Raw genomic sequence first — 27,267 nt, 5'->3', positions numbered from 1 at the left:
GTGTTTGAAGCAAAGAATCTTTTGACCAATATTCATTCACTTCTAACTTTTTACTTCTAGGCATAAGCAGAGGACACGCTAGGAGGCAGTAAAATTCTGCTGGCTCTATAGGCTTCCAGTGTGCTAATCTCCTGGGTACTGTCGTCATTTTTTCAGTAATAAATTTATAGTAATTATAGATCTGTATACAGATGACAGAAACGAATTCCCTGGACATGGAGTTAAAAAAAAATCTAAATGACTTGCTGACTCTTCAAAATCTGCTTTTAACCTACCAAATGTGTTCAAAAATGGTGTCGTTTCGTCACTGGGTGATTCTCCGTCCAGTCGTACTTACTTTTTCCTGATGCAGATTTACTTATGTCATCTTCTTTTCCATCTTCAGAGGAAGAATCTTCTGTTCATGATGTTGAGGATTCAGCAATATGTCCAGACATGTCCTACTCTTTGTCAGAAGAAAGTTCTGAAATATCACTACAATCTACGACACTACTACTCATAAGAATATTCATGATTTCTTTGTGCGATAAATTGTGTTCTGATGTGGCAAAGGTTACACATGTGAACTCTGTCATCTCACCTAAGCGAAAAGAGGACTGGCCGAATGTTAGACTTGTAAACAAAAAAGGACCAGAGGAGGTGAAAACTAAAGTCCTTTCCTACATTACAAAGAAGACCAGATAATGACACTATAGTCAGAAATGCGGACAACAGCGATTAGCCATCCTATTGTGTATGTTTACCTGCTCCCAAGCTCGGGCATATATGAATGCCATTAGCCGTCTGGACTTTCCACCTGCCGGGTGTACATGAATGCCCGTAACCGTCTGGACTTCCCACCCACTGGGTGTGCATCTACGCCCCTAGCCGTCTGGTATTTCTACCTGCCAGGCTTACATATACGCCCATAGCCATGAAAGGGTTAAAGACTGCTTTCCCAAAAACTCAATAAAGTATGGCACTGACAAGACTTTAAAAAAGCCTTGGATTACAAAAAAAATTTAAAAAATTCATGTGTGATGTAAATGAAATTGCATGAAATGGATAGGATGAATAAAGAATTAAGATTGACTTCTTATTACAAGAAATATTGTGGAAAGTGATGAAAAATTAAAAAGCCCTTTATATAATTTAGAAATGTAATCATTCAGACAGTAAAATTAAATCTGTGGGCATAGTTGAATGGCAAATTGGTTAAGGAAATAACATTGATAAACGAAGAGAAAAACAGAAACTGAGAAGTGCTGGCTTAGAATACATTAGACAAATATTTGGCCAGATTAACTACATATCTTGTAAAACAAGAGTAATTTTTTTTTACTAAAAATACAATTCATTCCAATATATGGCATAAATATGACCTGATATCCTCTTACCACTAATTGGGCATCTATAAAGTGCAGTGCAACAGTTGTGGTAAATACACTCAAAAAAAGACACAATGCAAACAAACATACAATATGAAGGAATTCCCCAAATTGTACAGAAAACAGTAGTTGTGATGTACATGTAGAGACTTATAAATGGTTACACTTTCGGAACAATTGGATGATTTATTCAGGAGAAAGTATTGATTGACAGAGTTGTGGGATTCCTCCTGAGAGATACCCCCTGCGGGTTTGGGGGCTAGAATAGGCCCGCGGTATTCCTGCCTGTCATAAGAGGTGACTAAAAGGAGTCTCCAATGTTTTGGCCTTTATGTGTTGGTCCCCTCTCGGGTTTGACCTCTATCTTTTCCAAATTTCTGTTGCTAGTACGTGCCATTTGGGGAAGGACGACTTACGTGGTGTTTTTTGTTTGTCCCTTGTGCACCAAGATCTTGCATGCTACTTACTGTTGTGTAACGGGCTTTGCACCCAACGTCTTATGGGTTGCGTACTTCCCGTCTCCTCGCTGTACCATCCTTCACACCCATGACAATTCTGGACCATTTCAACACCCAAAATCCAGTGCAGTAGCCAGTCCGTTGTGGTGGGGTTGTCATGTACCCTCTTGGTGGTAGCCCCCTGACAACACGGGGATTGTACTGCTGATGCCAGAGCTGAGACCTCCCCACATATGCCAAGGAGTAGGTGCCCGTCCTTCTGGGTCACCAGGACTCCCGGCAATGACCATCCTGCCAGGTGGCCCTTGCTGTGGCTGGATGGTGCCAGTGGGGAGATCCACTGGTCAGAGTAGGTGGCATCAGGGCACATGACCCGCAGTGAAACTGGTTAAATCAAATCCAGCTGGTGGTCGCTCAGTCCCAGCACAGTCTCCAAGCGCGTACGAAATGGATTTGATGCTGCAACCTATGATTCCCGATTGTTCCCCTCCCTCGGCAGGCCTTGGAAGGACTGTAGGGAGACTAGGTCTCGTGAGCCGTATTCGCCTCGGTACCTAGTTTGCTGCCGTACTGATGCAGAGACTTTTCAGGCAATGAAGCCCCAGTTTTTCATAGACCACCTTGAAGATAGGTATGGGGAAGTGGCGGCTTTGTCTAAAGTGCGCAATACAGCAGTTTTGATGCAAGCGCCCCCCCTCCCCCGGACTAGTCGTGGGCATTGATCGCCTGTGACAAGCTGGGTGATATCCCCATGTCGATTACTCCCCATAAAAACTTTAACTTGGTCCAGGGTCAATTTTCCATTGTGACCTTCTTTTGCAGTCAGATGTGGAGCTACGTGCCAACTTAGAGCAATGGAGTGTCCACTTTGTCTGGCGCATGCATAGGGGACCCAAAGACAACAGGGTTGCTACCGGTGCCTTCATCTTGGCCTTTGAGGGTGACTTGTTGCCTGAAAGGGTCAAGGTGATGGTTTACCATTTGACATGAAACTGTACGTCCCTACCCCTCTGCGGTGCTTCAAGTGTTGGAAGTTTGGTCACAAGTCATCTCACTGTACTTCCAGCACCACATGTAGGGATTGTGGTTGTCCTCTGCACCCGGGTGCTTCCAAGTGTGCCTCCTCCCACTTGTGTCAACTGTGGGAAGCACCACTTCCCCTGTACACCTAACTGCCCTGTTCTCCATAAGGAGTGACGAATCATGGAAATAAAAACCCTGGACAGGCTTACCTATCAAGATGCAAAGAGGAAATACAAACAACTTGATCCTAATCCAATGACTGCCTCGTATCTGTGACTGCGACTTTGTTGCTCCCATTGGTGACGGCTGTCCCTGTGTTTGTTAATCCTCCAGTGGCCCCTCAGGGCCGCCCTGACTCTTCCCCCGTGTCCGTAATGGGGGACACTGCATTTTCTGGTGCTCCCAATGTACCTCCATTGGGAAACAAATCCCCCAAATTGACAGGGATGTCGGACCACACTCCTCCGCCAGAGGTACATCAGCCTCCTCTGGCTTCTCTCGCGTGGAAAGGGTCCCTTGGAAGTCTTCCTTCTAAGGCATCCTCCAGCGCGACAGTTGACATCAGTCAGTGGCTCAAGGAGCCACAAGCAGCAGATTGCAGAACTTCCCGCTCTTCATCTGTCCCCGAGACTCCCTCCCACGTTGCTTGTAAGGCACAGTGGGAGGAGGAGGAGGAGGAGGAGAAGGAGGAGGAGGAGAAGAAGCTGGATATGAAGAAAGAGCTTCAGGTAGCCTCTGTGCCATCTGTACCAGCTCTGCGTCTGAGGATGATTTGCAGATTTTGGCATCCCCCGACGACCTAAATTTGCCTCTGTCTCCGACGCAATGGTTTTCATTTCAGGCTCTCCTTCGGTGGCTGTAGATGACCCAGCGGCGTAATCTACCTCCTCGGTCCCTTCACGTCTTTTTTGGCCGAGGACAATGTCATTCTTCAGTGGAATTGCAGCGTTTTTTTCCACCACCTTGCTGAGCTCCAACAATGTATCAGCCTTCACCCTTTCTTCTGCGTTGCTCTCCAGGAAACTTGAATTTCTGGTGTTGTGAACCACTGCCCTCTGTGGCTATTGGAGTTATTATAAGAATTGGGCAGCTTATGAGAGGGTATCTGGTGGAGTCTGTGTCTGCATCCTTAACTCTCTTTAAAGTGATTGTGTCCCTCTTCAAACACCTGTAGAGGCTGTCGCTGTTCGGGTGTGGACGCCTCAGGCTGTTGCTGTCTGCAGTCTCTATCTTTCACTGGATGGTGATGTCCCGCAGCATGTATTAGCTGTGCTGATAGCCCAATTTCCACCCCCTTTTCTGTTACTAGGCGACTTTAACACCCATAACCCTTTGTGGGGTGGATTGGCGGCAACAGGCCGAGGCATTGTTGTTGAGCAAGTGTTGGCACAGCTCGACCTTTCTCTTTTAAATGATGGTGCCTCCACACATTTCAGTGTGGCGCATGGCACGTACTCAGTCATCGACCTTTCGGTCTGCAGCCCTGGCCTTCTACCGTTTGTCCAATGGAGTGTGCATGACGACTTGTGCGGTAAAGACCACTTTCCGATCTTTCTGTCACTGCCACAGCATCACTCTCCTGGGCGACTCCCTAGATGGGCTTTGAAGAAGGATGACTTGAGCCTCTTTCTCATGATGCCATTGATGCGGTTGTTCACATGATAACCACCAGCATCTTTCCTGCAGTGAAATCTGCAATTACCTGTTCTTCCGGGTCCCCTCGGCGGAGCACTGTGCCTTGGTGGTCACCAGAGATCGCTGAGTCGATTAGAGATTGTAGGTGGGCCCTCCAATGTCATAAGCGGCACCAGCACTGGAAGACCTCATTGCCTTTAAGTGGCTCCGTGCGCAAGCCCGACGCTTTATTCACCATTGGAAGCAGGAGTGCTGGGAAAGGTATGTTTCCATCATTGGCATCCGTACCTCTCCTTTGCAGGTTTGGGCCAAGATTAGGTGACTCTATGGCTATCGCACCCCTGTCTGCATACCAGGGCTTTCCCTGAATGGAGCAGTCTTTACTGAATCCAACATGATTGCTGAACTCTTAGCAGAGCATAATGCTCAGAGTTCTGCTTCTAAGAATTACCCGCTGGCCTTCCACTACCTGAAGGAGCGTTTGGAATGTCAGAGCCTTTCATTCTGTATGCACCACCCTGAATTGTACAATGCTCCATTCAGTGAGTGGGAATTCCAAAGTGCCCTCGTTGCTTGCCCTGATATGGCTCCTGGGTCAGATCGCATTCACTATCAGATGCTCAAACACCTCTCGGTGGCCCGCCAGCGATGCCTCGTAGACCTTTTCAACCATATCTGGGTTGAGGGTGAGTTCCCGTCTCAGTGGCGAGAAAGCATTATCATACCAGTGTTGAAGCCTGGCAAGAACCCACTGGAGGTGGACAGCTACCGCCCCATTAGCCTCACCAATGTTCTGTGCAAGTTGCTCAAACACACGGTGAGCTGGAGGTTGAGTTGGTTACTTAAGTCTAAGGGCCTTCTGGCTTCGTCTCAGGATGGGTTCCATAAGGGCCACTCTTCCACCAATAATTTGGTCTGCCTGGAGTCTGTCATCCGTACGACCTTTGCCCACCATCAGCATCAGGTTGCTGTCTTTCTCGACATGCGGAAGGCATACGATACCACATGGTGACACCACATCCTCACCACGCTTCATGGGTGGTGTCTTAGAGGCCTGCTCCCGATTTTTATTCAAAATTTTCTGTCACTTCGTTTCGTCCGCATGCAAGTTCGTTCCTACCGAGTCCAGCAGTATGGGGTCCCGCAAGGCTCTGTCTTGAGTGTCTACCTCTTTTTAGTTGCTATCAATGGGCTAGCTGCAGCTGTGGGAATGTCCTTATCAGATTCTTTGTATGTTGATGGCTTTTGCCTGTACTATAGCTCCACTGGCATTGTGGTTGCTGAATGGCAGCTGCAGGATGCTAACCGCAAGGTGCAGTCTTGGGCCATATCTTGTGGCTTCCAGTTTTCGGCCACCAAGACTTGTGTCATGCATTTCTGCCGGCGTCACACTGTTCACCCTGAGCCATGGCTTTATCTTGATGGTGAACCTCTTGCTGTGGTGGAGATGCATCAGTTTTTGGGATTGCTTTTTGATGCCTGGTTTACTTAGCCAAGTCAACCAGGCATCAAAAAGCAATCCCTCATATTTAGCAGCTTAAACAAATGTGCTGGTGCCATCTTAACGCTCTTCGTTGCTCAAGTCACACCAGCTGGGGTGCCAATTGGTCTACCCTTCTATGGCTGTATCAGGCCTTGATTCAGTCCTGTCTTGATTATGGGAGCCTGGCTTACGGTTCGGCATCGCCTTCTGTGTTGCAGTTGCTTGACCCCATACGTCACTGTGGGGTCCAACTCGCAACTGGAGCTTTCATCAAAAGCCCTATCAACAGCATACTTGTGGAGGCTGGTGTCCCTCCATTGCAGACCGGCGCCAACAACTACTGGCCGCTTATGCTGCACATGTTTGTAGCTTGCCCGGGCATCCAAATTACCATCTGCTGTTCCCCAACTTGGTTGTCTGTATTCCAGAATGGTGGCCCCGGTCTGTCTCCCACCTCTTTTCCAGGCCCATTTATGCATACCCCCGTGGTGTGTGCCCCGCCCGTGCCTTTGACTGGATTTGGCACAGGACCCGAAGGACTCAGTCCCTCCCGAGGCCCTCCCCCACCACTTTCTTTCCATCCTTGCAACATTTCATGGCTCTGCCGCGGTCTATACCGACGGTTCGATGTGGTTATGCTATTACTCATGGGGATCATTCTGAACAATGCTCATTACTGGCTGGCTGTAGTGTTTTCACTGCAGATTTGGTAGCCATCTCTCGTGCCCTAGAGTATATCTGCTCCTGGTCAGGTGAGTCCTTCATTATCTGTAGTGACTCCCTGAGCAGTTTACAAGCTCTTGTCTGGTGATAGCTATCCATGAGTCCCTCCATACTCTTGCCCGTTGCGGCCAACCTGTGGTCTTTGTGTGGACCCTGGGTCATGATGGCATCCCAGGTAATGAACGGGTTGACATACTGGTCAAACAGGCTGTCAGTGCACCGACCCCGGAGATTGGCCTTTTGGAGTGTGATCTCCAGTCAGTTTTGTGGCAGAAGGTACTTGGTACCTTGACTGATGAATGGCGCACTCTTCCTTCATCCAGCAAACTTTGGGTTTTCAAGGAGACTACTGGCGTGTGGCGCTCCTCCTTATGAGCCTCTTGCAAGGACTCCATTGTAGTCTGCCGGCTACACATTGGCCACATCTGGCTGACGCATGGGCATTTATTGTGCTGCAAGACCGTGCCTCTATGTCGCTGCAAATCAGCATTGACAGTGATCCACATTTTGTTGCACTGTCCGCTTTCAACTGTGGTCAGGATACGTTTGCACTGCCTGATACCCTCCCTGCTCTTTTAACGGATGACACTGCCATGGCAGGCTTAGTTTCGAGTTTTATTTGAGCAGGGGGCTTTTATCACTCAATTTGAGGGTTTGTCTCTTTTGTGTGTTGAGTCTGGCCTTTGGCCCACAGTTTTAGATTGAGGTTTTTAGTGTGTCTCATGGTGGTTGGCTTTTCCTTTTTTGTTTCCGTGGTCGGCCAACCACTGTACAACTGTATGTACTTTTAATTCCTTGTTTTCTGATCTTTGTCTGTGTCTTTCTTGTTCTGTGTCGTCCTTTGTTACCTCCGTTGCTTGTTTTTTTTTTTTTTTTTTTTTGTTTTTTTTTTTGTTTTTTTTTGTTTTTTTTTCCCTTGTGGGTTTTCATGGTCATGGAACAACGCCTTTGTAGTCTGGTCCCTTCAACCCCCACAAACCAACCTACCAACCAATCCTGAGAGATATTGTGCCAAATTCTGTCCAGTGGCACATAAGATTGTCAAAGTCCCAAGCTGACTGGTGTGCCCTTCCCACAATGCTCCAAATGTTCACAATCGGGGAGAAATTCAGTGACCTTGCTGGCCAACGTAGGGTTTAGCAAGTACGAAGACAAACAGTAGAAACTTTTGCTGTGTGCGGACAGGCTTTATCTTGCTGAAACATATGCCCAGGATGGCTTGCATTGAAGGGCAACAAAACGGATGCTGAATATCGTTGACTTACCAATGCTGTAAGGGTCCCATGGATGACAACCAAAGGGCTCCTACTATGAAATGAAATGGCACCCCACACTATAACTCTTGGTTGTCAGGCCATATGGCGGGTGATAGTCAGATTGGTATCCCATCACTGTCCAGGGCATTTCCAGACTCGTTTTTGCTGGTCATCAGGGCTCAGTTCAAAGTAGGACTCATCACAGAAGACAATTCTCTAGTCAGTGAGATTATAGGCCAAAGATGCATCTGGAGATGCTCCAGGCAACAGTGACCGTCACCCATTATAAGACCCAACAATCAGGAATGATGATCTGAGATGCCATTTCTTTTCATAGCAGGGCTCCTTTGACTGTCATTTACGTCATCCCTCCGGCACAGTGATCTGTCAATGATATTATACACCCCATTTTGTTGCCCTTTGTGGCAAGCCATCCTGGGCTTATATTTCAGCAGGATAATGTCCACCCAACACAGTGAGAGTTTCTATTTCTTGTCTTTGTGATTTCCAAACCATACCTTGGCTAACTAGGTCACTGGATCTCCCCCCAGTTGAGAATGTTTGAGGGTTTGTGGGCACGTTCTCCAACCAGCTCAATTTTGATGATCTAACATGCCAGTTGGACAGAATTTGGCATGTTATCCTTCAGGAGGACATCCAACTACTCTGTCAATCAGTGTCAAACCTAATAACTGCTTGGATAAGGGCCAGAGTTGAACCAAATATTATTGACTTGCTCAATTTGTGAAGCTCTTTCCCTTGAATAGATCATAAATTTTGCCAAAATTGTAATTATTTATTTGTCTGTACATGTACATAACATCTGCTGATTTCTGTCCCATTCGAATAATTTCCTCATGCTGTTTTCTTGTTCCGTAGAGTGTGTGAAATTGAACAAAGCAGTAGAAAAGTATGTACTTGGTACAAAGAACATTGTAATACCTACGATAGCAAACTGTCAACATTTTCCGTTCACTTGAGTAAAGAAAGCATGCAGTGGATAAAGTTGAAAATAGTATTATTATTTTACATAAGGCAGAGATCTTGTAGAATATTTTCACGTTGTACTAATGGACCAAATTACATTTTGAACGGACAGATAGAATTGAAAAACAAAAGATATATTGAAACATTTTGGAACATTCTGTTACAAATATAATGTTGGTCATGAGTGTCAGTTGATTCAAGTAAAGTGTGTGGCATTTGCAGTTTATCAACAATATTATGAAAAGGATAGATTGATTCTCATTGTAAAGATGCCAGGCACAGCATTGAGAGGCTGTGGGGGGAGACATGGGGATGGGGAAACAGGGACTGGAAAATGAGAGGAGCAGAGAAAGGGAAGAGACTGCTGGGTGAGTTAGCTGAGAGTGACCTACAATGAGGGTGAGGGCATGTGAAATGGGAGGAGGTTATAAGACAGAAGGGGTGGAAACTACTAGGTGGAGGGTGTGGGGACAGTAGGTTACCACAGATTGAGGCCATGATGATTTTGGGAATGAAGAATGTGTTGTAAGGATAACTCCCATCTCTTCTGTTCAGAAATGCTGATGGTGAATGGGAGGATGCAGTTGGCCCAGGCTGTGAAGCAGCCATTGAAATCAAGCATGTTATGTTCAGCTGCATGTTGTGCTACAGGGTGCTCCACTTTGCTCTTGGCCACAGTTTGACAGTGGCCGTTCATCCACGTGGGCAGCTGGTTGGTACTCATACCAATATAAAAAGCTGTGCAACGATTACAGTGGAGCTGGTACATGACATGGCTACTTTCACAAGTGGCACTGCCTGTGATGATGTAGGATAAGCCTGTGATAAGACTTGAGTAATGTGTTGGGTGGGTATATTGGATGGGCCTTGCACTGGACCTTCCACAGGGATATGATCAAAGGGATGGATACAGTCTTTCCTTCTCATGCTGTGTGCAAGTATTTACTGACCTGCAGTTCTGGGTGACTTTTCTGAAGACCATCCCTTTTCTTAAATCTCTCCAATCCTTTCCCTCCACTCCTCTTCATTCCCCTTCAACCCTTCTGCAGGAATAAGTAGCCACTGGCTCGGAAAACTTGAATAAGTATAACCTTCTTTTATGCATGTGTTCTACTGTGCTTGGTGAGTAGATTTCTTATTTATCCAGTTACATCATATTGTCAAATATTGATTATTTTCGTTGCTATAAAGGGATGGATTGGGTTTTTGTGGAGGCTGGGACACCACTTTAGGAGGGGTGGGAAGGATCTTGTGTAGGATGTTCCTTATTTCAGGGCACGATAGATAATCATAGTCCTGGAAAAGATGTGGTTCAATTGTTTCAGTCCGGGTTGGTATTGTTTCTTTGTAGCTGGTTCTTGGGGGTGGTGGGAGGATTGGGAGTATGTGGGGATATGGCACGGGAAATTTGTTTGTGGACTAGATCTTGGAGATAGTGCCCATCCATGAAGGGCTTTGTGAGATCCTCAGCTTGTTGGGCATTTGAGTTCTAGTCCCTGCAGATACACCATTTACAGGTGGCCAGACTGTATGGGAGGGATTTTTTTGGTGTGGAAGAGATGGAAGCTGCCGAAATGCAGGTCCTGTTGGTGGTTGGTTCCACCATTGTGATTATGAATCACAGTGACTACCTGACAGAAGGCCTCTACCAATTGTATGATGCCTCCATCTGTAAACTCTGCCAAAGTACTCCCACCCTGGAAGTCCAAATTAAACTCCAGCCACTGCTTAAAGCCTTCCCAGAATCTCTCCCTTGAATCCATTTCTCCCCTCACCTCTACGACACCCTGCGCACCAACCTTCTACATGTCCCCCAAACTCCACAAACCCATAAATCCTGGACACCCCATTGTAGCTGGTTATTGTGCCCCCGCTGAAAGAATTTCAGCTCTCATTCACCAACACCAGTCAATTGCATGACGTCTAGCTTCCCAAATCAAAGATACCAATCAATTCCTTCACTGACTCTCTACCATCCCCATCACTGTACCTCCTGAATCTGCACTCACCACTGTTGATGCCACTTCCCTGTATGACAACCACCCCCATGTGCATGGTCTTGCCACTATGGAATGTTAGCTCTTGCAGCCTCCAAACTCACTGCTTCATTCTTCATACATGTTACTAACTTTATCCTAACATACAGCTGCTTTTCCTTTGAAGGGAAGGTATAGAAAGAAATTCGCTGCACAGCCATGAGCACCCTCATGTCTCCCTCTTATGCCAAACTTTTTATGGGCCATCTTTGGGAAACCTTCCTCGCCTTCCAAAAGTCCAAACCCCTGCCCTGGTTCAGCTTCATTGATGATTTCTTCATGATCTGGACTCAGGGCCAAGACACCCTTTCCTCATTCTTTCACAACATCAACACATTCTCTCCTGCTGCTTCACCTGGTCCTCATCAGTCCAGCATGCCACCTTCTGAACACTGACTTTCTATTCTCTGATGGCTCCACCTACATTCCTGTCCACATCGCATCCATCAACCTCCAACAGTGTCTGCATTTCGATAACTGCTATCCTTCTCACACCTAACGGCTTTTCTATGGTGACAAGAACTCCCTTGTCCAGTATGCTGTAGGTCTCATAATAGCCTTCACAGACAGACCTAGTCCACAAACAGATTTCCCATGCCATTCCCGTAGACTCGCCCAATCCTGCCAACAACACCAAGAACCAGCTACAAAGGTGTACCTCCTTTGTCACACAATACCAGCATGGACTGGAACAGCTGAAATACATGCTTCATTATGGCTTTGATTATGTATCATCATGCCCTGAAATGAGAGTTGTCCTACTCAAGATCCATCCCATACCTCCTAAAGTGGTGTTCTGTTGCCCATCCAATCTTCACAACAAAATATTCCATCTTTACGCCACTCTGAATCCCAACCCTTTGCCACAGGGCTCACATCATTATTGAAGACCCAGTGCAAGATCTGACCACATACTTCCAGTCCTGTCACAGGTTTATCCTGCACCATCAGAGGCTGGACTGCTTGTGAAAGCAGCCATGTCATATACTAGCTCTGCTGCAATCATTGCACAGCTATTTATATGGGTATGAGTACCAACCATTTGTTCACCTGTCTGAAAGTCCACCACCAAATTGTGTTTGTGAGTTTGTATTTGTTTGGAGGCGTTTATGAGCACTGAGCAGCAAGGTTTAAACCTATAAAATGACACTCACTCACTTGCATTGACCCATACAAATAAGTGGTGAAAGGTGCTAGCCTGGTATTAAAATATAAGTAAAACAACAGAGGAGCTATCACAGGGTGTATATGCCCCAGGACAAATGGAAAATCTGGGAAAATGCAGGAATTATTTGGAATTTTGGGAATTTTTCATTGTTTTTCAGTTAAATTTTTGTAATTGTGACTGGTAAGAACTAATACTCTGACAAAGAATTTTACTTTAGCCCACAACTGCAAAACAATACTGCAGCAATAAATGTAAATGAGGGAGTAACACCAAAATAAAACTTAGTTGCAAAGAAAATGTTCCACGTAGAACAACAAAATACAGAGCACAAACAAGCATTTACCAACAGCAAAATGTGTCAAAGGCATCAGGACAAAGACTGTGCAATACTTTGTAACAACAAACTGCTTTCAATGAGTGTGATGTCACAACTGTTTACATTTCTAACAGGTCACAGGAAAATGTACAATGAATTTCTTAAATCACGAAGCATTTGATTCATTCAAAACTTAGCACTTTGGGTACCAACCGCATAAAAAAATTTCATGCCAAGAAGACCATCCATTTATGCTATTATTTAATATTTTACTGGACCATTTGTGTTCAATGTGTCTTAAAGCTAACACATGCTAAAAGAGACCAATATTATACTTGAAAGCTTAGCTTTTCTTGTAGCTATACTGTATGTATATTAGTTTAAACCATTGACTTTTCCTATTTGTGTGTTCATGCTACTTAACAGTGATGATGCTATTGGCTGACTACATCTTGTGTCCTATCCTCTGAACTTCTGCTGTCATTAGCTGGTGAGAATGTGTGACATGAGCTATGTTTGGCTGAGAAAAGTGCATCACAATCTCGATTTCAATGCTTTGGAAGCCACCATTATGTATTTCGCGGAATTTGTATTTATACTTTTGAAATACAAATATATGCAGTGAACATGTTGCCACACATCAAAGATATTTCCAAAAAGTGTTGCTTTTTGCTGTGTTTCATTGCTTAGAACTGCTGAGAAGTTCTAGGCTGGTGCATAAAACCTTTACCATTCAAAGGATTGATAAGTTTTACAGCTTGGGGGAAAATATATTGACAGCACACGAAAAAGTGACTCACTGGCCACTTACAAGAAACAAGGGTGAGCTTGTCACCCCGTTAACAAATTAAGAATGTCTCCTTGTAAACAAGTTGGACATATCACAAAACCTTAGAACAGTAACCATATTTAAGTAAAATATGGAGTTTCAGTCTTCGATCGCTATTCTTTATTTTCAATTACCGGTTTTGGGCTAGCTGCCCATCTTCAGATCTGTTAGACAATGTTAAAAATGTAATTAATAAGAGAGATACAGTTAGTGAAAAAATATCTTAGTTTACAAAAAGAAATTTTGGAACGTATAAAATGCCAACATACCATATGTTGTAGTTACAGAGTAACTTGTCCGTACAGAACACACAGTTCATGTCATAAGTAAAGTAAATTTCAATCTGTTAAAACATTATATCGCAGTATTTAAGAGTAACCTGATTGGTAACAGTAAAAAGTGCCCTCTACCTATAACAATTGTGCATCTGTTATTATTTCGCCGTATATATTATTGGCGAATATTCTTTTTAATAAAACAATTTTTAAGGTAATAACAAATGAATAATCTTTTTGAGTGGACCATGAAACGAAAATTTTTTACATTAATTTAAAATTTCTTTATAAAGAAACATAAAATATAATTAAAATGTAGATATCCTTCCGAAAATGTCCGTTTACTCTTCTTTGTTTTCGATTGGTGGTTGAGTGGATTTCTCTACGTCAGAACGTATACAACGCCACGCCGAGTTGTCTTGCGCCGCGCCCAATTCACCTCGCCGCCAGTACGCTGAGGGCCGTTCTGCTGTAGCTGTTTCTTTCTGGGGCGTGCTGTTGCGTTCAAGAGTAAGCCTAAAACAGGTCTTTAAAAATCTCATAATAATTCCTGTGCATAAAATCACTCTGCTCATTAAGTAGTAGGCCTGGGGTTTTTCTTTGATGTGCGTATATTTCAATCTCTTCGAGCACGTTGAGATAGAGACTTTTTGGAGCTTTATGTAGCACCTCCATTTGTTGATTTATATTACTAACTTCATGTCTACTCTCTTTTACATGTGTTCCAAATGCTGTTCGATTGCTATGACTGCAATGTTCCCTGTATCGAATTTCAAAATTCCGCCCTGTTTGTCCTATATAATAATATAATGTACGGACAAGTTACTCTGTAACTACAACATATGGTATGTTGGCATTTTATACGTTCCAAAATTTCTTTTTGTAAACTAAGATATTTTTTCACTGACTGTATCTCTCTTATTAATTACATTTTTAACATTGTCTAACAGATCTGAGGTTGGGAAGCTAGCCCGAAACCGGTAATTGAAAATAAAGAATAGCGATCAAAGACTGAAACTCCATATTTTACTTAATGAACGATCGCGGAATTCCCAGTGAGACAACTATGTCTAGTTTTGGTAACCATATTTGTTTGAATCTTGCTTAAAATAGAGGACCAATCTGTCTGGTGATCTGCTGCTGCCCTCTGGTCTGAAAATAAAATGTAGTCAATTAAAATATGACACACAGTGATGTGTACACTACAGACACCACACGTTGGAGGATACTCTTGTTGGAGCAAAAAGCTATGCATCATAGAGCTGTGGCCTGTGCAGAGATGAATAAGGAGGACATTATCCTGCCTGCATGGCTCGACGGAGGTACTACACAACCACGTTGTGGGCTTTATTGTCTGTAGCTTATTGTATGTCACTGCCAGGCGCTCTTCTTCCCATCACTGTACGACTCTACAACTCGACATTGAGGTGACAAGGTGAGGGGGATGCCACGCTGAACTATCTGAGGATTGTGACCTGCCTCCTTGGCTGCTACATCTGCTGTTTTGTTCAATGCAATACCCATGTGCCATGGCACCAAGCAGAAAAACACTTCCTTCCACAGTCTTTATAAGTGGAGAATGGCATCCTGGATAGCCTGGACTGTTGTATAGGTCAGATACACGCGCTGCAGACACTGAAGAGTATGGAAAAAACAACATTTGGTCTATGGAGTATTCGGGGAGAGTATTCAGGGAGTCGGAACAGATGAGGAATTTAGCAGGTACGGCACATATCATCTTCTCCAGTGTCTTCAAGATCACAGATGATTCAACATTGAAGACATTGAAGCCTGTAGGCAATCAGGGAAAACAACAAAGAAGTCAATGGAATCTCTCCACTTAGACCGATCTGTGAATACAACTACACATAGTTGTGGTGCTCATTTAAAATGTTGAAAAATATCACATTAAAAACATAACAGGAGCACAATCTCTCCTTTACTGCACTAAATCTAAAATTACTATGGGCCTCTGCAGTAACTAGTGTGGCAGTCAGTTAAATCCTGCATTTCTGCCTGTACAAGCCCCACATCAAGGCACTCCAGCACACACTTTGTGCAGATCCCAAAGGGCCTCATTGCCCATGAAAAATTGGTAAAGAGGTATTCCATAGCTGTACAAACAACAGTATGGTATGCTGTGGAAGTGGGAGTAGCAAGAAACATATACATCTGACACACCATGAGGAGTTGTTGCCAGATAGTAAGTGATGGTTCACCAGCCGTAGCTCAGAAAAAAGCATAAATGATCTTCAGGTAAGAAAGTGTCACTGATTCATGCACTGTGCACCCACAGTCCAGCTGCGATTGCACAAAGGCTGTGTAAAACTAGTGTAGACTTGCACTGCCTGATTTTCATGACCTGTGGCAAAGACACTTCAAGGTGTTCAGTGCCTTCTGGGTGCTAGCATGCAGAAAATGTAAAACCAATCTTTGTGACCCCACTTCCAAACTCATCACTGTAAGTCACAACTGTCAAGTTGCTGCTGCGGTGTTGGAGGAAGAGCAGCAGACCGCAAAACTGTTCACAAATAAGGAGCATGGGACAGGACTCCTTATTGTGGACGTTATATTGCAAATGGCTGTGACAAGGAGAGTGACACTTAAAACACTGCTCTGGGAAACACTGTTCTCCTGCAAAAACTATTTGATGACACCAACTCTGTATTTAGAAAGGTTTCTTAAGAGGAAGGACCAAAGGAAGATGGGGTGGTGGCCACGAAAGCCCCATTGGTTTGGCTGACTGAAAGTACTCCGCCTCCAAGTAGTCTCATGCGCCATACTGAATTCAAAAAATCCCCGTAGACAATACTTGTTACATAGGAAAGCATCACGAATTTCCACCTCTAACAGGATCAGTTTGTCGACAGTTGATTGACATTTCCTGAATCCACAATGAGAGCAGCTAAGGAGCTGCCTGGTGTCTTAATATCCAGACCAGACAAAGGTTGACCATGTGCTCTAGGGTCTTTCCTACACCGCTTGTTTGGCAAGGCTCCAACAAGTACTGGAACATGTTCAGTCCTTTCCTGGTTTGAGGAAAGATATGTCAGCTGCCTCTCACCATGAGTCGTAAAACTGGCCTGTCAGCCATATTGAATTAAAACATCATAAGAGGATTTCCTTTGACACTGCCTGCAGCTGCTGCAGCATGCTGTTCCAGATTTGATTGTGACCGGGCACCAGGTTGTTAGGAACACCTCTGTTCCAACAATGCCACTATAGGTAACCTAGTGTTCTTACCAGAAATGCCCCTGGTGACTTTCTATGCTGTTGTAGAACAGGTGGAATGGTTGATACGGTCCAAGGACATTTTCCGTGACCTTTTCTTGCACTCCTTGACGATGAATCAAACCTCGGCCCTTGCCAACAAAAGGCTGCTAGGTTTTCACTGTTGGGCAGAGCTGCATGCCTAACCCGGATTACTGAATGGCACTCATCAGTCCACCAAGATACAGGTCGCGTTGGAAGATGACCGAAGGACTTAGGGGTGTAGAAGTAGCAGCATGGTGGATCACTCTTGTACAATATATTTCACCCAGTCCTGGACGCTGTCTTGGCATTAAAACACAACCAGCGGACTGAAAAGCATCCAGTTAGCTCTACTGATGATCCATTGTGGCTTCGTCCTTTTAGGGAGAGCTCCATACAGTAGGTGAATCCGGAGTGGCAACTGGTCACTGGAATGGATGCCATCAGCGACTTCCAACTGAACAGAGTCCATGAGGACTGGATAACAGAAAGAGAGGCTGGTGGCTGAGGATGATCCAGTAGCAGCATAGAAATGTGTGGGAGTGCCAGTGTTGAGGATGCATAGCTCATGAGGCACTATGAGGTTCTCCGAAACCCAACCTCGAGGGCACTAGAGGTTGAGCTCCTTAATACTGATGGATAGTGAAGTCTCCCATTAGGAGAAATGGCAGGGTTAGTTGTTCTATTAAGATCTGTGAGAGCGTTGAGTCTTTCGCATCTTGCAGCAGTAAATACAGCAAGCAGACACTGATCTTCTGACACACGATAATTTCAACTGCAACTGCTGGCGGTGGCCAAGAGCAAAATGGACCAACCCGTGGCGCAATATGAGGTCTGTTCAAAAAATTCCAGAACTTTGTCCTTTGAAATACTCTCCTCCACAATTGGCACACTGCTCCCAATGCCTTATCCACTTCCAGAATCAGTCTTAGTATGCTTCTTGCTAGAATGCGTGAAGTGCTGTTTGCGAATTTTCTTTTATCTCATCTATCATTGCAGAACTTTGTCTTTCAATAGGGTTTTCAACTGTGGTAATAAGAAAATGTCCACAGGGGTCAGGTCTGGAGAGTACAGAGGATGAGGTAGCACAGTGATTTCGTTTTTTATGCAGTAGTCATGCACCAACAGGGATGAATGTGCAGGTGCGTTAACGTGATGCATTGTCTCGCCACATTTCAGGCCATTTCCTTTCTTGTAGGTGTTCTGTTAATACCATTGATCAACACCTTATCTGTGTGGCACAAATTCATGATGAACTAATCCTTCAAAGTCAGAGAAAACTATCAGCATGACTTTGACATTTTACCTAATGAGATCTTTCTGGTCTTGGAGAACCTTTCCTAATCCATTGTGAAGACTAAACATTGGTCTCAACATCATAATTGTAGACCCACATCTCATCACCAGTTATGATTCTCTTAAGGAACATCTCGTTCTCATTTGTATGATCCAAATTCTCATCACAGATCATAAGACAGAGGTCTCTGTGGTCTTGATCCATGAGCAGTGGTATGAACTTGGTGGCAACACAATGCATTCCTAGATGCTACGTCAGGATTTCATGACGTGATCCAACTGAAATGTTAAATTCTTCTGCAATCTCTTGGACAGTCAGTCTTTGATTGGCATGCACAATTTTGTTGTCTGTCTTGTTGTGAGCTTGTCAATTGATGTCAATGGGCGTCCTGAATGATGGTCATCTTTAACTTCTGTCTAGCTGTGTTTAAACCATGTGAACCATTTGTAACTTGTACAGCTTAAGCACTCATCATCATGGGCCCCCTGTGTCATTTGATGCATCTCTGTAAAGGTTTTCTTGTGTTTCATGCAAAATTTAATGAAGACACATTGCTCCTGTAACTCTACCATCCCGAAATTCGTAAACTGTGTGACATAATGTTCTACTCAATACAGAACTGAACAATAACTAACAAACATACAAGAGTGAAACTTCCGGCAGTTACACATTAAACACAGGTCTGTGCAGGGATGCCAACTACATTTTAGCTCCAACACACCATTGGCACAAAATTACGAGTGTTCTGAAATTTTTTGAACAGACCTCATATGCAGCTGAACTTAACGTGCTTAATTTCAATGGCTGCTTCACAGCCTGGGCCGTGTGGATCCTCCCCTCTCCCACCAGATTTTGTGAGCTGTGCAGATGGGAGTTATCCTTACAACACATTCTGTGCTCCCAAAATCAACCCAGTCTCAACCTGTGGTTACCTACTGTCCCCACACCCTCCACCTAACAGTTTCCAGCCCCTGCGTCCTATCAGCTCCTCTCATTTCATGTTCCCTCACCCTCATTGTGTGTCACTCTCTGCCAATACACACACCATTCTTTTCCCCTTCTGTGCTCTTCTCCTTTCCTGCTCTCCATTCCCCTCTGTCCTTCCCCACAGCCTCCCATCGCTGCAACTGGTAGCCTTGTCTTGCCACCTAGTCCTGCACACTCCATCAGGCAGTGCTGACTCCTCCTCTCCCTCCCCACTCCCCCTTCCATTCCCCCTCTGCACTGCTGGTTCTGCTTGGTGTGACACAGTTGCAGTCTGGCTGGAAGTAGCAGTCATTTGTGTATGAAGAGCAATTGTGTTTGTACATGTATATAAGCGTTTTTCTTTCTCTTTGTGGAAAAGGCTTTATCTGAAAGCTCAGTGTGTAACAGTCTTTTTGTTGTGCCTGTCTGCAACTCAGTGTATCATCTTTATGGTGAGTATCCTTTACATAATATTGTTGATATTTCAACCTGGAATTTCCATTGTTTTATTTTGCAGTTACAGTGTATTGATGTTTTACACTAACAGTTGTTCACAGTTCTTTGCCATTTTATTTTGTGTGTTTCTGGGATGGTCATGTGTAATTTGCTTTCATTGCATCTACCTCTACATAACAAAACATCAATTATAAATATTTTCTAAAGGAAAGGAAAGGAAAGGAAAGGAAAGGGAACCACTCACCTGTAGCTGACTGTTGTGTGGCACTTAGAAACACACAACAGAAACAGTATTTTCCAAGCTTTCAAGCTCTGGCCCTTCCTGTAGTAGACGTTCACACACTCATGCACATAACCCCACATACAACCAAATGCCAGTGTGGTTGTGTATGTGAGTATATGTGCACGTCTACCAGGGAAAGTGCAAGATCTTGAAAGGTAGTAAACAAAGCTGGGACCTTTGACTTTCACGGGCAAGTGCTCTACAACTGAACTACCCTACCTGATGCACAAACCTTCCTCACAGTTTTACTTCCGCCAGAACCTCACCTCTTACCTTCCAAACTGCACGGAAGTTCTTCTGCAAGACTTGCAAGACTAACAATCTTAGTTTAGTGTGTAATTTTACTACAATTTTGAAACATTTTCATTTGAAAATTTTCTGAATCCATTGTGTACAATAAATGCTGAAGAATGGTCTTTAGCCAAAACTGGTTGTACATTAAAGAATAAATGAAACAGGAGATGATGGTGTTGAGCTATGTCATTTCTGCAATTCTCCTATAGAATATAATTAACAAAAACGATTTTGAAACTTTTTATTGTTGCCAAAGCATGTGGCAACCAACATTTTTTACAGTTTAAAATACCAATTGTCTACTCAGAATTAAGGTTTAACTTTAAAATAAAAAAGAACAGCTGCAAACTTATCATTATTTATCTGAACTGCTCTAATTACACTTTTAGGCTAATTAATATGCATTTACCTGTTTTTAAAAGGTGAGAAGAAAGCACGAAGAAGAGGAACAACAAAAGCTATTGCAACTAAAGAATATAAAAGAAGAAAAAGGTCAAAAAAAGAAAAAGGATAAAAGAAAGAAGAAACACATGGTAATACTATGAGCATTATTTTAATGTTTGGTTGATGATTATTCAAAACTTGTGGCCTCTTGTTGAATGTAAGACTGGACATAACATTCAGAACCAAGTTACCTTTCATATGGAAGAATGAGAGAAGACAAGTCCATAAAAATAGATGGGTCTAAATATGAGGCAATATATAATGCATTTATTAAGAGTCTCTTATTATTCCTCATCCATTGACAGCTTTGAACTATTGTTACATATGACTATTTGTCCCTTGCTTTTCCACTTTCCCCTTTCCTGCCATATGGTATCAATTTTGGGTTAATGAGAAAGATCCTGAAAGTTCAGAGCTGCATGCGGAACTGGGACTCTCTAACTGATGGGCCCTTGCTTTTCATATGTACCGACTCCTCTTACCATATAAGCTGTCCATGCTTTACTTACAGCCTTCAAGGCCTCTGTTTTGCTTTTATCACTCCCATACTTTCCATATTTCTCTGAAGCACCCCTGCTTACCATTTCACGAGAAATCAAAGTTGTATGTCACTCTGGGACATGAACAGAGAGTTTTGCCTCTTGTGGGCAGTGTTATTACCAGAGAAGTCATGAAGATGATTATGGTGTGACAGTTTTTACTAAATTCAGGGAATTTCATTGGGGCATGATAGGGTAGTATATGAGAGCAGATCATATCTGATGAAAGCTGCTTCTAAACTGCATTAGTGGCAGCATCTGTCTAGCCACTCCAATGTGGTGAACTACAGGCAGACTCAACCGCTCTCTCAATTTTGAATTAAAACAACAATGCATATTGGAGAGGAAACAAGTTAATTGTTTCTAGTGAGTTTTTTCGTGCACAAACTTAACTTTGGAACATTATATTTTGTTTGCAAGTAAGTAATATTACATTTTTATTGTGTCTTTAGAGAAAATTGATTAATCTCTATATTGTAGGCTGTCACATTGTCTAACCAAGTAATAACAGTGGAAATGTTGAACTATCACAGCAGGTTGTTCAAGTTGTGTCATACAAAGCAGTTTTGGGCTGTACTGGCAAAAACAGGTAGCAAAAGAACTTACATTTTTATATTTTTTCTTTTAATGAGCAAGAAATGAGAAATCATAACTTGAATGGAACAAAAATTAAATGAAAGAGGCCATAGAAATAGTTGGACTTCTTGAAATGACAGTCAGGGAAGTGATTGAGAAATATTCAGTTCCAAAAAGGGCTTTACATGATAGACTTAAAAGCTTTACGAGAAAACAGAAGTGATTATCAACTTGTTTTAGAAATATATTTTTTTCTGAGAACTGTGATGAACAGGAAATGATATTATGTGATCATGTTAAAAATGTAAATAGCCAGCTTATGACTTTAACTGAAGATGAAGCCTTAATCCTATTGTACAAATATTCAGAGCAACTGAAAAAAGCATCATTTCAATAAGGCAAAAATGAAATTGGGTAAAGAGTTTCACTACTATTCTATGAAATGATCTAAAGATTTATGGCCAAGGACAGCTGAATCCACAAGTTTGCAGTGAGCTGCAGGTTTTGGGAAGGAACAAGTTAACAGCTTCTTTGACAAACTAGGTGAGTTGGTGGATAAGTTCAGACTGAGTCCTGCGAAGATTTTTGCATAAGTTAAATCCATGACTGTGAAAGAGAGAAAGTGAGTAGAGAAGCTAACTTTGACCAAGAGACTTTGAAGCATCATCCTTTTGATCTCTATCAGCGCTTCTGAGTACTTGTTTATAACACCACTTTTTGTGTTTACCTACACCAGACTAAGAAATGATAATATGAAAAAGGATGCACCAATAAGAAAGAGTTTGATCCTCATTTACATGGTTGGATAACTGCTGAAGGTTTTCTGAAGTGGGTGAAACTATGGGGAACCCAACTGAGAAAGATACTTCCCTAATTAATCTGGATGGTCTCTCATGAAAGAACAAAGATCCTGGAGTGATAACCTATGCCAGAAGCAATCACATAATCATACTAAGTATGCTCCCCTCCCCCACCTTTCATCTTGATACAAGTTGCAGCCACTTTTGATAAGACAGTTATGAAGCACTTCAGAAATGCATATCATAAAGAGTGCTCATTGTGGATGTGAAAGTATCCAAACATGAAATTTTCCCTAAGTGAAATAACTGGATTTGCAGATATCGCCTGTTTCAAAATATGTTGAATGGAATTGGCACAGTTAAGTTTCAAGTGGAGAAAAGTTATTCCACTAGACAAAAGTGTTTCCAGTGATTTGGACAAGTATGGCTAGGCCTACATATTATCAAGATGGGCTGACCATTTATCAGCCACCTATGATAATGTACCCTGGTCCCTCTACTTCATTACCATTGGATGTGTCTTCAGAACCAGGAGCAAATGAACAAATGGTAGAAGTATGAGGAGGTGGTACTTGTTGTGTACCAAGGTTTGGTACATACAGGTAAAACAACAATAAAGTAGCTGGAAATAGTAACATATTTATTCAGGATACAGCTACAGGAAGAAATCAAGCAAGTGTACCATCTTTGTAACAACAGGCGACTTAGTGTGTAACCACCTAGGGAATTACTAGAGGAGATCACCATGCTGGTTATTGCATTGAGGTGTGTGATGGAGCCCTAGCTGGGAGGTGTAGTCCAAGGCCTAGGACTGTGAGTCATTGTCTGCTGAGAGAAGAGTTTGTCAGATCGGAAGCAGTTGACTCTGAGCAGGAGTCAATTTGAATGAGGAACTGCAGAGCAGTTGGCACTATTGCCCGACATAACTCCTGACAATGACTGGCCCCTCAGAGTCTTTGTGCTGGCCTAAGTATTTCTAAGGCTGAGGTATACAGTGCAAACTATTTTTCTTCATGTGACTTGTGGAGGGAAATACTCCTGCACTGGCTGCACCTCCTGTCACTGACTGGAACACTGCCAGACGGCAAGAATAGTACCTGCAGTGGCAGCGTCTCAAGTTCAATGCGATAACAAACTGTGTTGTTGTTATTGTTATGCTAGCTTGCTACCCCCAAACTTTTGTGTTTGTAGCTGGCTTGCAGACACGTGTGCAGGAAGCAGATGTCTCCTGAGGCTAGGCCACCCTTGGGATGCAAGTCTGCATGCAATTGCTGTTTCTGGTCAGAGAGTAAGTGTAGATACTCCAGTGTTGAAGAAACATACTGCTCTGTGACTGACTTGTAAGGGGCAGCTGCAGCAAAACAGATTGTAGTGACAAGTTCACCTCTTCATAGCTGTACCAGCACAGAATTTATAGCCAGATAAAATCGTAGAGGACCAATTGCAATTCTCTCTTCAATGCCACTGAAAGTCCAGCTTGAGCAGGAAAAACAAGAAAAGAAGGAGAGAAGGTTTTTGGAAACTAAAACTAAGATGAGAAGATCATTTAGAAAAGGAGAAAGAGGAATTTAACCATAGAAAACTAAAGTACAATCCAGAGACAAAACTGGCAGAAAAACTCTAAAAAGAAAAAATTAAAAGAAAAATAAAATTTCTTGAAGAAAGGCAGGAAGAGGAACAACTGACAAGGTGCATGATTTGCAATGAATCCTGCAGAAAAGGTTGGGTTCAATGACATGTTTGTGAAGTTTGGGCACATGAAAAGTTTGCCCATTTGGGATTGAACAGTCTTTATTTCATGTGAGATAGATATTTTACTAAAGGTAAGATTAATATTTCAGTTTAAGCCCATTTTATTCAAAATTTTAACACAATGACTTTCTTTTGGCTTTTTGGTGGAATTTACTACAAAGTGATAGGAATATACCAGTAACCAATTGGGAACAATGATAAAAAATATATAATTTATTGATAAGCACAATACGGGAAGCACCTCGATTCACAGACAAAGCTTAGAACACACTGCAGTCTTTGATCACATCACAGATATTGCAGTCCTCGCTCGCTAGCTGCAGTTGCAAGTGTTGATATCCCTACATAGTCTCCCCCACCCCCACCCCCATGCTCGTAATGTGGAGCACTAAAGGGAGGACATTCAGTGGTGGGTGGGGTGGGGGGGTGGGGGCAATGACTGAACACAGTTCATGTGGAGGTGGCTGCAGTATGGGGTTTGGTGGTGCAGGTATTCGTGACTGACCATTCTGTGACCGGTGCAGGTGCAAGGCACAAGTCAGACCATTTCTTGGTGATAGTTGTTGTGGAGTCATGTGCAGTGCTTATGGCAGACAGATGGGTGGTTGCAGGTGTTGAGGGCATCATCAGTTGTGCCTGTATCTAGATATCCATCGACACTTCAGAAGATATGGCAGCAAAATCAGTGACATCTGGAAGAGAATAAGTGTGTTCCACTTGTTGGATATGTGCAGCGTCGTTCGAAGATGGGTCATTGATAAGGGCATTTACTGGATGGCAGGACATTGTGTTGCTTTGGATGTGGCTGTCTGTGTGGTAGTTAGAGGTAGGTGGTACCGGGTGCTATTGGAATCGTCTGGGGGTGTTGTCCTCTTAAAGTACCCACACCGGTTTCAGCTGATTGGCAGTGACAGTAATATCTTTATCATTAATGTCAATGTCAAAAGTTGATTATTTTTTATGGGTCTGAATAAGGTGGTTGGAGTGCAGGCCACACTGTATCATCACGCAATATAATATATTTGCAGTCTGAAAGGGCTTTGTGTACAAATACTTGCGGTGCAATGTGAAGGTTGGGTAGCAGTACATGGGAGTATCAGATGTGCTCTTTAACATGTAGCATGAGTGCTAGTGGGGTTGGATATTTGTTGTTTTGTGCTGGTAGTACGAAGTCTGCTGGAAGGACCGGAAATTCACCATGTAAGATTTTGGCCAACTATACTTGCAGGTTGTCTTTGTAGGCACTCCAAGAAGGACTCAGGGCAGAGGCTCCATCCAAGATCTGCTGTGGCACATGATAGCAACCTTAAGGGTCCTGTGCCACCTCTCGATGAGGCCATTGCTCTTTAGAAGGTAGGTGTTGGTGTCTTCAGGAGGTAGGTGTCGGTGTGGGTGCATTTAATACGACAAAGACTGCAAAGGGTCATGAAGTGTGCCGATTCAAATTGGCAATCATTGGTGTTGGTTTTTTCTGTGCTGAAGTATGATATCCAAGTGCCAACAAATGTGTGAGCTGTCATTTCGGGTATAATGTCTTTAATGGGTGTTGCTTCAACCCACCATGAAGCCCTGTCTGTAATGGAGAGGAGGAACTTATAACCTTCCCACTCGGGAGGGGGACCCACGAGATCAATGTGGAGGTGGCAGAAACGAGCTGTGGGTATCTCAGATTGGCCAAGATGCAGTTGGGTATGTTTTCTTGACTGTGCCCAGATGTGGCAGTTTCTCTTAATGTTGGACCACAAAAAACAATCAGTGATTAGACGGACTGTAGGACGAATGCTGGAATGTGAAAGATTGTGCAGTTGATTAAAGGTTTTATATTGTGTTTGTTAGTGCCACAAGCAGCTGAATTTTCTTGAGAGAGAGAGAGATCCCACAGGATCAGTGTTCCATTGCCTGGCATCACATGTCTTTCAGTTTTGAGGCTGGCGTCGTTGCCGCTAGTAGTTCAGCAATGCTCGTGTCAGTTTGTTGGGCAGCAGCTAGCTGTTTGTAGTTGAAGTGGAGGGAAATGGTATTAAGCCCTGATAGCTAATCAACAATGGTGATGTCTGCGCAGTGTAAGTGCAGCAATGATAACAGTCAGTTGACCATCCATGTTAGTGTGATTGCAGTAGTATACATTCTTTTGTGCGATCAAAAGTGTTTAACCCGTCTCTGGTCCATTGACTTTCTTTTTTCCATTTTTGTTGTGACCTGATAATGCTTCCGTGAGTGGCGCTTGTAATGTAGCTGCTCACGGCACGTGGTGTCAGTAGACATTTAAAATTTCAAGAAAATGTCAGAGTTTGCAGCAAGTTAATGGTAGTGGGATCTGCCATATGGGGCTTGTGTTGGTTTGATGCCTGTGGCACCAACTAAGTGTCCAAGGAAAGTGGCTCTGGTGTGAAGTAGTTGAGATTTGTCATGACAGCTCAACAAACCATGGTCTTTTAAGGTTCTGAGAACCTGTTTGATGTGTACCTCATGTTCTTCAGGTGTGGTGGAAAAAAATAGTGTCTTGTCAAGGTCTGCATAGCAATGATCAAGGGGGAAGGCGATCTTGCCAGTAAATACTTGCCAAGTTTGAGCAGTGTTTTTCAATCTGTAAGGCATGAAAATGTATTTGTACAGGCCGAAGGGTGTGATAATTGGCATTTTCATGATATCGGTGGTGTGCATAGGGATTTGTAAATAGGTTTTTTTTACAGTCAAGTACACTAAAGGTGGATGCACATGTCCGTGCATGAGTAAAGTCTTGTATATTTGGTACAGGCTAAGTGCCATGCACTGTACAGGTATTGAGGGCTCTGTAATTGCTGCTGAGGCGAAAAATGCCATCTTTCTGTGGTACTAATTTCACAAAACCAACGCCCGTGGGCTATAAGAGGGACAAACAATGCTATCTTGCAGCATCTTATCAACAGCTTTATGGGAAAGGGATCGGTAATCGGGATATAGAAAACTAAATTCCCATATATGTCATAGCTCATATATATTTACACTTGACACTGCGTCCATACAGAATGAAGTATAACAAAGAACTGACTAAAGTAAAGTTAAGATGGAG

General features: G+C 43.3%; 1 protein-coding gene across 2 annotated transcripts in view; it reads left to right on the top strand.

The window, feature by feature from the left end:
* The window catches only part of LOC126094437 (A-kinase anchor protein 17A-like), a 132,279-nt gene that overhangs the window by 79,355 nt on the left and 25,657 nt on the right, over positions 1–27,267 (top strand). For both annotated transcript variants that reach the window (XM_049908805.1, XM_049908804.1), the window contains exon 4: positions 20,527–20,637. In XM_049908805.1, the coding sequence (XP_049764762.1) occupies positions 20,527–20,637 (111 nt within the window). The remainder of the gene's footprint in view (positions 1–20,526; positions 20,638–27,267) is intronic.

The sequence above is a fragment of the Schistocerca cancellata genome, chromosome 8 (assembly GCF_023864275.1).
Source record: "Schistocerca cancellata isolate TAMUIC-IGC-003103 chromosome 8, iqSchCanc2.1, whole genome shotgun sequence".
Lineage (NCBI taxonomy): Eukaryota > Metazoa > Arthropoda > Insecta > Orthoptera > Acrididae > Schistocerca > Schistocerca cancellata.
Note: the sequence above shows the minus strand (reverse complement) of the source record. Positions and strands in the feature narration are given on the sequence as shown.